At 46.0% G+C, this 11598-nt stretch overlaps 1 protein-coding gene across 3 annotated transcripts in view; it reads right to left on the reverse strand.

Moving 5' to 3' along the window:
* The window catches only part of PRDX3 (peroxiredoxin 3), a 12110-nt gene extending 1421 nt beyond the window's left edge, over positions 1-10689 (reverse strand). Inside the window, exons 1-6 of one of the 3 annotated variants that reach the window (XM_008073259.1) lie at positions 10605-10689; positions 8991-9126; positions 6775-6916; positions 6064-6199; positions 4569-4672; positions 333-498 (exon numbers count right to left, since the gene is read on the reverse strand). In XM_008073259.1, coding sequence (XP_008071450.1) covers positions 333-498; positions 4569-4672; positions 6064-6199; positions 6775-6916; positions 8991-9126; positions 10605-10640 — 720 coding nt within the window. In that variant the 5' untranslated portion in view covers positions 10641-10689. Of the gene's footprint in view, positions 1-328; positions 499-4568; positions 4673-6063; positions 6200-6774; positions 6917-8990; positions 9127-10604 lie in introns of all 3 variants that reach the window. The other 2 variants (XM_021706583.1, XM_021706584.1) reach the window with 2 other exon arrangements.
* Between the last annotated feature and the right edge of the window lie 909 nt (positions 10690-11598).

Here is an 11598-nt window from a genome sequence, read left to right on the forward strand (position 1 = left end):
AGCAGGTCGAGGCTGTGGTGGCCGGGAGCGGCCACTGCCCTCCAGTCTGGGCGACAGAGCAAGACTCCAACTCAACAAAACAAAACAAAATAAAACAAAACACATGGACGAAAGTTACATTAACAGCTTGCCTGGACCCTGGTTCCTTACCCCACCCCACCCCACCCGATGCCTTCTACACCCCAGCAGCTTCACCCATTTGCACACTACCTGAACCCTTGTTCCAAGGGTGGGTTCCCTTTCATGAATATCCCAAGCCAACCACCCCTTGAGGCAGAGAGAACCTAGACCCTCTGCTGGGGTCCCACTGTTTTTTGGGGACAAAAACCTACTGTGGGAGAATCCGGTGTCCAGTTCGCTGGGCAGACTTCTCCATGGGTATCTACAAACTGAAATGCCTTCACCAAGCGGAGGGTCTCTTCCACACTTCGGCCCACAGGGAGATCATTGACACTCATATGCTTGATGATTCCATTGGGGTCAATTATGAAGAGACCTCTGCACAAGAATGTATCCTCATAAATACCTCAACAACACCAGAACCAGGACAGTCTAACTTCTGCTCTTTTGGGTCTTTAATTCTCCTTTTACTAAAACATTTATTAAGCTATAGCACATGCTTAAAAATGGGGCTTCCATTGTTGCACAAAAAGCTTATCATCTTTCATGGATGACAGATGTTTTAACAAAGCCAGGACTGGATCAGGTCACCATCTAACACATGCAGTATGGTCACATTTACAAATCCACAACTGTGTCTCTGAATGTCACAGAGTATCCAAAAGTTACTGAACTACAGAGTGAAGACTTTTACTTGTTAGTGATTTGGCAAGCATTCTTTGGGCTGCTGTATCAAAGCTTGGCAAGAAACCATAGGCACATGGGACGAGACAGTGATATATTTTATCTAGATTAAACAAATATTTATTAAATGAGTGAATTATTGGGTAAATGGGGGAAAGTCCCAAGGGAAAGTCTTTGTAAAAGTGTATGTAGAGCAGAAAACCAAGCTCATCACTTAGCAGCAATGAAATGAGATGATCCACCCTATTACAGTGGTATGTGACATAAGCAGATGTTTTAACCCAGAGGTTTTAGGGTTTTTTGAAATAGGGTCTCACTATGTTCTCCCAGGCTGGAGTACAGTGGTTATTCAGTGGTTATACAGTGAGTTCACAGTACATCACATTCTTAAACTCCTGGGCTTAAGTGAACCTCCTGTCTCAGTCTCTCAAGTAGCTAGGATTACAGGTGCATGACACTGTGTCTGTCTGAAAAGGATGTGGAAAATCCAAGTGTTAAATCATTCAGGGAAAAGGCAAGTTAAAGAAAACTTAGGGTGAAAAGGTGCTTCTCCCTCCCTGGGCCTGGTACTCAGGGGTCTGGGCTTTGAGGCATAACTGGTTCTGGTGCATGCTGCCAGAGGGCGGAGCTAGCTGGAGTTCACCGGAAGCAGCAGAGGCAGAATTGGGATGGAGCAGGTTCCATGGACTCGTCTTATCTTACATGCTAGACTGGGCTTCTCTCCCTTGTTAATCCTGATAAAACCAGTAGGGAGGTAAATGCAAAAGTAACAAGTTTCCACGGGGAAGGAACATGGAAGGAAAACAGCTAGTACTCTTTCGCCTGCCACTGCTAACTCCGTAAGAGTTAGGCTTTAGTACATAAAGGGAAGATGGTAATCTTGAAGTCAAAAAGGCCCAAACTTCCAGATGTCACCCAGCGCTAAAACATAGAGAGCAGGCAGCCGAGCTCAGTGGCTCAGCCTGTAATCCCACGCCTTGGGAGGCTGAGGTGAATGGATTGCCTGAGCCCGTGGATTCGAGACCTGCCTGGGCAACTTAGTAAGACCTCATCTCTACAATAAATCAAAAACCAGCCGGGCATGGTAGCGCGTGCCTGTAATTCCAGCTACTCGGAAAGCTGAGGTGGAAGGATCGCCGGAACCCAGCAGGTCAAGGCTGCGGTGGCTGGGAGCGGCCACTGCACTCCAGTCTGGGCAACAAAGTAAGACTCCAACACAAAAAAAAAAAAAAAAAAAAAAAAGAGGGAGCAGGCCAGAGGTCAGCTACAAGAGACAGCAAGTGAGCTGGGGTCAAGTCCCCAGCAAAACTATAAAGCACAGATCTCAGATATCCTCCTTCCTGGAGGTCAAGTTCCACCCAATCCCTCCCCTTCACTCCTGTTCTTAGCCAGGACTTCAAAATGCCAGCTTTAAGGCCTAAGTTCTCATCCCTCCCAGAAAGGATGTATCTGAATGTGGGACTGTTGAAGACTGACAGTTTTTCACATTCAAAGGAATAAAGGTTTAATCAGAGATTGAATGCAGACAGAAGTCATAACAGCAGCTGCCAGGAACTATGCTAAGACCTCTAAGAGGCTTTGCTTACTTAATCTTTACTATCAACTTGTGAGGTACATCCTCATTTTAGTTATGGGAAAACTGGGGCTCAGTGAAGTTAAATCACTTGCCCCAAGTCACACAGCTATGAAGTAGCTGAGTTTAGAAAAGAAAATCAAACCCAGGTCTATTTGGTTCCCATACTCCAGTCTAACAGCTTCACTGCCAGGAGCACGCACCCATGGAAGTGGCTCCCAGATGGTTAGGAGTATGGAGCAGTGTGACCATCAAGACACAGATATCCTTCTTCAGAAAGAGACCCAAGCCGGGCTCGGTGGCTCAGCCTGTAATCCCGCGCCTTTGGGAGGCTGAGGTGAGTGGATTGCCTGAGCCTGTGGGTTCAAGACCCGCCTGGGCAGCGAGACCTCATCTCTACAATAAATAAAAAAATCAGCCGGGCGTGGTAGCGCATGCCTGTAATTCTGGCTACTTGGAAGGCTGAGGCGGAAGGATTGCCGGAGCCCAGCAGGTTGAGGCTGCGGTGGCCGGGAGCGGCCACTGTACTCCGTCTGGGCGACTGAGTGAGACTCCAACTCAAAAAAAAAAAAAAAAAAGAAAGAGACCCAGGGCCAGGCATAGTGGCTGACACCTATAATCCCAGCACTTTGGGAGGTGGAGGTGAGAGGACTGCCTGAGCCCACAGGTTCAAGACCAGCCCAGGCAACTTGGCGAGACCTCATCTCTACAATAAATCAAAAAATTAGCTGGGTGTGTGGTGCATGCCTGTAGTTCCAGCCACTTGGAAGGCTGAGGCGGAAGGATTGCCTGAGCCCAGCAGGTCATGACTGCAGTGGCTGTGAGCATGCCACTGCACTCCAGCCTGGGTGACAGAGTGAGACTGCAACTCAAAAAAAAAAAAGACCCAGGGTGGAGGGGGCATATGTACCTCAGACATTTCTAAAAGACCCCAACCCTCCCAGGGGGGATGTTAATCAAAGGAGTGTGCTTATTAAAACTAAAATTAAGAATTTTTGTTTTGTTTTATTTTGTTTGTTTGTTTGTCTTGAGTTGGAGTCTCACTCTGTCGCCCAGACTGGAGTGCAGTGGCCGCTCCCAGCCACCGCAGCCTCGACCTGCTGGGCTCCAGCGATCCTTCCACCTCAGCCTTCCAAGTAGCCAGAATTACAGGCATGCACTACCACGCCCGGCTGATTTTTGGATTTACTGTAGAGATGAGGTCTCACTGCCCAGGCAATCCACTCACCTCAGCCTCCCAAAGGCGCGGGATTACAGGCTGAGCCACCGAGCCCGGCTTGTTTTGTTTTGTTTTGTGTTTGCTTCTTTGAGTTGGAGTCTCACTCTGTCACCCAGGCTGGAGTGCAGTGGCACACTCATAGTCACTGCAGCCACGACCTGCTGGGCTCAGGCGATCCTTCCGCCTCAACCTTCCAAGTAGCTGGAACTATGGGAGCATGCTACCACACTCAACTTTTTTTTTTTTTAATGATTTATTATAGAGATGAGATTTCACACCAAGTTGCCCAGGATGGTCTTGAACCCCAGATTCAGGCAATCCTCTCGTCTCGGTCTCCCAGAGTGCTGGGTTTACAGGCTTGAGACATTGTGCCCGGCCTTTTTTTGTTTTTTGAGTTGGAGTCTCACTCTGTTACCCAGGCTGAAGTGCAGTGACAAGCTCATGGCCTCAACATGCTGGGCTCAGGTGATCCTTCTGCCTCAGCCTTCCAAGTAGCCAGAAGTACAGACGTGCGCTACCATGCCTGGCTAAAGAATTCTTTATGTTAAAAATGCTTTACTGGAAAAAAAAAAAAACCAACAACCAAGGTCAGGCTCAGTGGCTCAACCTGTAATCCTAGAACTTTGGGAGGCCAAGGCGAGTGGATTGCCTGAGCCCGCGGGTTCGAGACCCACCTGGGTAACTTGGTGAGACCTTGTCTCTACAATAAATAAATAAATTAGCCAGGCGTGGTAGCGCGCCTCTGTAGTTCTGGCTACTTCAAAGGCTGAGGCTGAAGGATTGCCAGAGCCCAGCAGGTTGAGGCTGCAGTGGCTAGGAGTGCTCTGCTGCACTCCAGTCTGGGCGACAGAGTGAGACTCCAACTTAAAAACAAAAAACAAAAAATGCTTTACCAAGGTCTACATAAGTCACTAAGTAGAATGATACTAAGTGTGAAAAACAATGTTAAGCTCATAAGGAACAAGATCTTACCTTAGTGCAAGACCAGGACGTTCTAACAGCACGCCGTAGTCTCGGGAAATTTGTTTAGTTAAATCTGACAAAAGCGCGATGTTCATGTGGCCCAAGCCACCATTCTAATAAAAATGCAAACATGACTGGATGTTACACTGTGTGGTCTCACAACACTCTTGACTATGTACCACTATGCTTGAGATAGTGACAATAGGTAACAGTAACTGAGCATGAACAACTGGCCAAGCACTGCTCTTAATTCTATTTTTTTTTTTTTTTTGAGTTGGAGTCTCACTCTGTCACCCAGACTGGAGTGCAGTGGCTGCTCCTGGCCACCGCAGCCTCGACCTGCTGGGCTCCGGCGATCCTTCCGCCTCAGTCTTCCGAGTAGCCGGAATTACAGGAATGCGCTACCACACCCGGCTGATTTTTTGATTTATTGTAGAGATGAGGTCTCGCTGCCCAGGCGGGTCTCGAACCCACGCGCGGGCTCAGGCAATCCACTCACATCAGCCTCCCAAAGGCGCGGGATTACAGGCTGAGCCACCGAGCCCGGCTTCTTAATTCTATTAACCCATTCTTTCCTCGTAACCATCCCAGAGTAGACACTATTAACAAGATGAGGAATCTGAGGCACACAAAGGTTAGGTAACTTGTTCCAAATCACAGCTAGAAAGGGGCAGAGGTAGGATCTAAACCCAGCTAATATGATAGACCTTTTTCTAATTCTTAAAGCATTCTTCTAAGAGACAGAGTCCTGCTCTGTCATCCAGGCTAGAGCGCAGTGGCACCATCATAGCTTACTCCTCCATCCCGAGCTCAAGTGATCCTAGCCCTCCAAGTAGCTAGAACTACAGGCATGCACTCCCACACCCAGCTAATTTTTTTTGTAGAGATGAAGTCTCACTGTGTTGTCCAGGCTGGTCTTGATATCCTGGCTTCAAGCAATCATCCTGCCTTGGACTCCCAAAGTGCTGGGATTATAGGCATGAGCTACCACACCTAGCTTTAAAGCATTCTTTTAATTGCCAACCAATTGCTCAAACATAAAAATGAGATTAATAACTTAAAAAAAAAAAACACTTTGATAGTCCAGCAGCATACCTGCTGGAATTTTGACTGTTCCAACCATGTTTCTAGGCAAGAATACTGATCAGGCAGAACAGTAAAATCAGAGAAACTTAACACCACCTCCCAAGCCTGCAGGATACATGGGATCTACAGAAAGTAAAGATGAGAAGGACATAACAGACTCCTCTGTTTCCCCTGCTTTTCTGAGCCTGTGTCCATTACTTGTTTGTGCCTCAGAAAATGCAAGTGTTGTGGGCAGTAAATATACATGCAACGTCAAAAAAGATATGGACAGAGTTCAACAGACTTTCCCAGTAGGTAAGGGCCTATAAGAAGCCCATTTTAGACTAGTCGTGCTTTTACAACGTTGAGGTTGATCTTTTATGGGGTCTTTTCTGTTTCAAACATCTTAAGTACAAAGGCAAAGGAAACAATGCTATACCTTTCTTGGTGTATTTATCCAGGCAAGATGGCTAAAGTGGGAGTCCACTGAGACTGCAACAACTTCACAGTTCACATCGTGAAATTCATTGGCTTTGTCACTAAAAGCAACAATTTCTGTAGGACAAACAAAGGTGCTAGGAAAAAAGGGTAGAAATTCTCATCAGAGAATTAAAAAACAAGGATTTTAACAATAAGTAATCTAAAAACGAATTCAATTTGCTAAGGGTGAAAAAGGCAAAATAGTTAGCCATCCTCAGTGGACTACAGTGTTATACTGGTAAAAAAAGTAGTCTCCCATCGCCCTTTTATTTAAGGAACCATATCAAAAAATGGGATGAGGGAACATATTTTAAGATAAACAAATTATATTTTAATAAAGAAGCTTTATGAAAAAACTTTTATCTTTTTCCCATTTTTCTCAGACCAGCAGAAACAACTTCATAGACTGGTTTAGGAAACCACTGCTCCAGAGCACATAGAGTCATATTAAAATCTACCACTAAAAGAAAAGCCACTCACCCCTAACTTTATCACTTGTAAATGAATTATAGAAGCAAGCTGTAATCATCAAGGTAATCAGCGATAAGGGGGCAGAAAGAATCCTTCCCTTGACAAGTAACTAGAATTACTAGAGGCAGTCAATTCAGTGTGGAAGCAGGATGTGCTTGCTCTCAGAATGACAATAAAGCATCACAGGAATTATACTTACAAATCCAAAGGGTAGAAGAAAAGCACCAAATATTTCCCCTTAAAGTCATCAAGGCTTAGGTCTTTGAACTCTCCGTTGACAACGGCTGTGCCCTTAAAATAGGGCGCATGCTGGGTGACAGCAGGTGCATGGTATGAGGAACCTGAAAAAACCCACATACATATGTAGTTCATCTTTTGTTACATTAAGCACCTACTTGATTTTATTTAGGCTTCTCACAATAGTTAGTGGTAAAAGTCAATTAAAAGATTTAGTTCAATTTTAGTACAGTCATCTCTTGGTTATCTGTGGGGATTTGGTTCCAGGACCCTCCTAACACCAAAATCCATGAATGCTCAATTCCCTTAAATAAAATGGCATGTTATTTGCATATAAGCTAATATGCACATTCTCCTGTATACTTTGAATCACTGCTTATACTTCTATACTTATAATACACTGTATATGCTATGTAAATAGTCGTTACACTGTATTGTATAGGGAATAATGACCAAAAAAAAGGCTGTATATGTTCAGTACAATCATATATTTTCTCCCCAAACACTTTCAATTCATGGTTGGTTGTATCCAGGGTTATGGAACTAATGGATGTGGGATTTCTCCTGTAGTGCTAGACTGTATGCCAATTCAAGCTGGGAACAGTGATATATGCATATTTCCAGCTACTCAGGAAGCTGAGGCGGGAGGACTGCTTGAGGCCAGGAGTTCAAGACCAGCCTGGGCAACACAGTGAGAGCTCATCTCTTTTTTTTCTTTTGTTTTGTTTTGTTTTTTGAGTTAGGGTCTCACTGTGGTGCCCTGGCTGGAATGTAGTGGTACAATCATGGCTCACCACAACTTCAACCTCCTGGGCTCAGGCTATCCTCCCACCTCCACCAGTCTGGGCGACAGAGTAAGACTCCAACTCAAAAAAAAAAAAGAGTGCTATGGAAACTAAAACAAAGACAAAGATAGTAGGGATGAAATTAGGATGGAATTAAGGAAGACATGAGACTACAAATTCTAAATACAGATTTTTGTCAAGACTAGGTGGGACAGGGCAAATGGCCTGGAGGAAAAGGCAGGAAGGGAAGGAATGGCCTGGAGGAAACAGCAGGAAGGGCATATGTGGGAAACAGTTTGTGACACAGTCTGATGAGGACAAAAAGTCTAAGGGTATGAAAGGAAGAGAAAGGGAGACAAAGCAGGCAGGAATGGTGCGAGGTCCTTATATACCAGATTGTTGAGTTTGTTCTTAACAGGAGAGGTTACAGGGAGTCACAGGAGGTTTTTATGCAGGAGATACAAAAGGAGATAGCAGATTTTAGGAAGATTAGTGTGGGAGGAAGATATGAGGAGTAGGAGGAGGGGAGACATGTTCAAAGGTGATTTCAGTGATCTTAGTGAGTTTTTGAGGGAAGGGCTGTGGCAGAGAGAAAAGACACAAGAGATTTATCAAAACTGAAAAGGACTTGCTTCCACCTGGGAATCAGAGACTAAGGAGATCCAATGTCAAAGCACCTGGGACGGCCATGAGCAGAAACAGGAGGAACCACTGGGGACGGGGATATGGGACCAACAGAGGAAAGTTTTAAGCCTGTGGCATCAAATCCTACTAGAAATATTTTAGGGCTCCAGGGTAGTAAAATTGTGAAACTTCTTAGAACATTTAACCCACCAAAAAAAAGCTCTGCTTAAGTATATCCTCCCAAACCACAAATGCTTTTTCAAAGACTAGTTAAATCTAAAGGAGGCATTTTCACTTCACTCAGTTCATGGAGGATTCTATTAGATGGGTCTGGTTTCTAAGTGGCCAGCTAGAGCCAGCAGAAAGGTTTGAATCTCAGAACACTAGAGTAGTTGCATTCTCAGGTTCCCATAGGCTGCCCACCACTCACACCCCTTCATACTCAGCAGACCCTTCTGAGTCTGGCATCTGAGCTTGCCCCTATGCCATGCCCATCAACATAGAGGACTAAAAGGTCTGGCATCCAACATGGAAATGTGACAAGAGCAGTCTGCCTCACTGATTCTCAACCCTGGCTACACATTAGAATTATCTGGTAAGCTTTTAAAATACACTCATGTGCTGGTCACACCGGAGATTAATTTAGAGTGCTAGGGTTTTAAAAGCTCCCAGGTGAGTCTAATGTATGGCTGATGTTCAGAGCCCCTATCCAGAGATGATGATTTGTGTTTCCTTTACCTTGGTCCAATGAAGGCATAATAATACTTACTGGTGCTAAAGGTGAATTTTGCTTTACTAGAACCAGACCACAGTGTATTTGTCAAGCATTTTCTTCCAGAAGCAACAGGCCTAAGGGCTACAGAGGCAGAAATGCCCCAAGGAATGGCGCTCACATGCTGGGCAACCTGAAAAGAAAAACTTTATATTAGAAAGTTTTTTGGGGACTGGTGACTGAAGGCTGTCCAGTTGAAAGGGTATCATGCTAATGGTGATCTCAGCTGTCCTTGTCCCTGTGAATCAATACCAAACCAAAACTCTAAGAGCATAGATTAGGTCTCCATAGCATTTTTCTTCTTCTTCTTCTTCTTTTTGTGAGTTGGAGTCCCACGCCGTTGCCCAGATTTTTTTTTTTTGAGTTGGAGTCTCACTCCATCGCCCAGACTGGAGTGCAGTGGCCACTCCCGGCCACCGCAGCCTTGACCTGCTGGGCTCCGGCGATCCGTCCGCCTCAGCCTTCAGAGTAGCTGGAACTACAGGCATGTGCTACCACGCCCGGCTAATTTTTTTTGATTTACTGTAGAGATGAGGGCTTGCCAAGTTGCCTGGGGGGGTCTTGAACCCGCAGGCTCAGGCAATCCACTCACCTCAGCCTCCCAAAGCGCGGGATTATAGGCTGAGCCACCGAGCCCAGCTTTTTTTTTTTTTTTTTTTTAATAAAAATGGAAGTTTATTCGGCTCATGGTTCTGGATGCTGGAAGTCCAGGTCCATGTTCTTAACATCCCCTTCTGCTTCCTTCTCCTTAGAGACTGGAAGACAGAAGGAAACTTATAAGAACACGAAGACTCAAGAATAAAAAACTCCATGCTCTTAAAAGCAACAGAGTTAAAAAACCGGAGAGTCTTGACCAGGTCCTGAATATTTAAGTCCTTTCCCAGCACTATCTGCTGAACATGTTCTACCATGTCAAGGTTTTCCTTCCAAAAGACAAGGACCTTCCCCCACAACAAGTAAAGTTCAGCCTCTGGGAACGTTTGGACAGGTCTCAAGAGAAATGTTTGCTCAACTTTAATGACTCAGGAAAGAGCCAGTGCCAAACCCCACCACAAGAAAGGAGGGTAGCAAGAGAGTACTAGGCTTTGCCTGGAGAAAAGCAGGAAACAGCGGAGACACACGGGTAGGGGGCTGAGGAGGTGGGAGCGCCTTTTGTTTCTCACTCTACACGCTTCCACTCAGCATTTAGGTGGCTGCTCACAGCAACGCCTGGACGTAGGCATCACTTTTTCCACCTTAAGAAAAGTATACAGGTTCAGAAAGGCGAGGTCACTTGTCCAAGTCATAGAGCCGGTGACAAAAGCAGGACCAGGGACCTGGACGCCTCAAGGGCCAGGATCACGAGTTAGGTGGAGATAGCGCGGGGGATCCAAGACTGGGAACTCGGAGAAGCTGGGGGAGGAGACCGCGAGGTGCCCGCGGGAGAAGGGCAGTTCTGCGCAGGCGCAAGGAGCCTTCCCGGGAGGAGAGGCCTCTGGCTCCGTTACCCGCTGACCCCCTCCAAGAAGGCGAACCGCCCTCAGGTCCAGGAGTGCGGGATCCTGTCTGGAAAGCACGCTCCCGGAGCCATTACAGTGTCTCCGCTCCTGTCCCCAGCCAGCAGCCACTCACCGAAGCCCGCAGCAACCTTCCTAAAGCAGCCGCCATCTTCAGAGCGCGCGGGAACCCGGGGGCGCGCGGAGACGCAAGGGAGGCGGGGCCTTGGCGGCCAGGGCGGGTCCGAGAGTGGGCGGGGCCTCAGCGGGCGTGGGGCGGGGCTGGTAGGAGCCCCCGCCTTCCCGCCGTTTGGGGACCCTGAGGGAGAAATTCCCTTTCGGACTGAATGCTCCGGAATGCGACACTGCATCTTCTTATCTGTTGCCCAACCTAAAAAGAACTAGCCTTGGGTGGGGAGCTAGAGGTTTATTTCCATACTTCCTACTGATTTTTTTCTGTTGATTACTATTTCTACCATTTCTGTGAAAGGATCCTTTTCCTAATTTACACGCCCACCAACAGTGTAGAAGCGTTCCCTTTTCCCCCCTGCATTCTTTTCAGCATCTGTTGTTTCTGGAGTTATTGATGATGGCCATCCTGAAGAGTTAGGTGGTATCTCAGTGTGGTTTTTATTTGCATTTCTTTGATGATTAGTGAGGCTGAGCCTTTTTTCTTGTATCTGTTGGCTGCTCATGTATCTTCTTTTGAGAAGTGTCTATTCATAATCTTTTGCCCATTTTTTAATAGGGTTGTTTATTTTTTTTCCTTTTGGCGTGTTTGAGTTCCTTGTATATCCCGAATGTTAGGCCTTTGTCAGATATACAGTTGGCAAATAATTTTTCCCATTTGGGAGACAATACAGCAATTCCTAAAAGATTTAAAAATCAACTTTCCATACCACCCAGCAATCCCCCTTCAGGAACTATACCCAGAGGAACTCAAATCATTCTACAAAAAAGATACCAGCACATGCATGTTTGTTGCAGGGCTATTCATAATAGCAAAAACATGGAACCAACTGTGCTGCCCATCAAAAGTGGACTGAATTTTTTAAATGTGGTACATATACACGATGGAATATTACATAGCCATAAAGAAGGACAAAATTATGACTTCGCAACAACTTGGA

Source organism: Carlito syrichta, unplaced genomic scaffold, assembly GCF_000164805.1.
Source record: "Carlito syrichta isolate Samal-C Ts95f unplaced genomic scaffold, Tarsius_syrichta-2.0.1 Scaffold315801, whole genome shotgun sequence".
NCBI classification, from domain to species: Eukaryota; Metazoa; Chordata; class Mammalia; order Primates; family Tarsiidae; genus Carlito; species Carlito syrichta.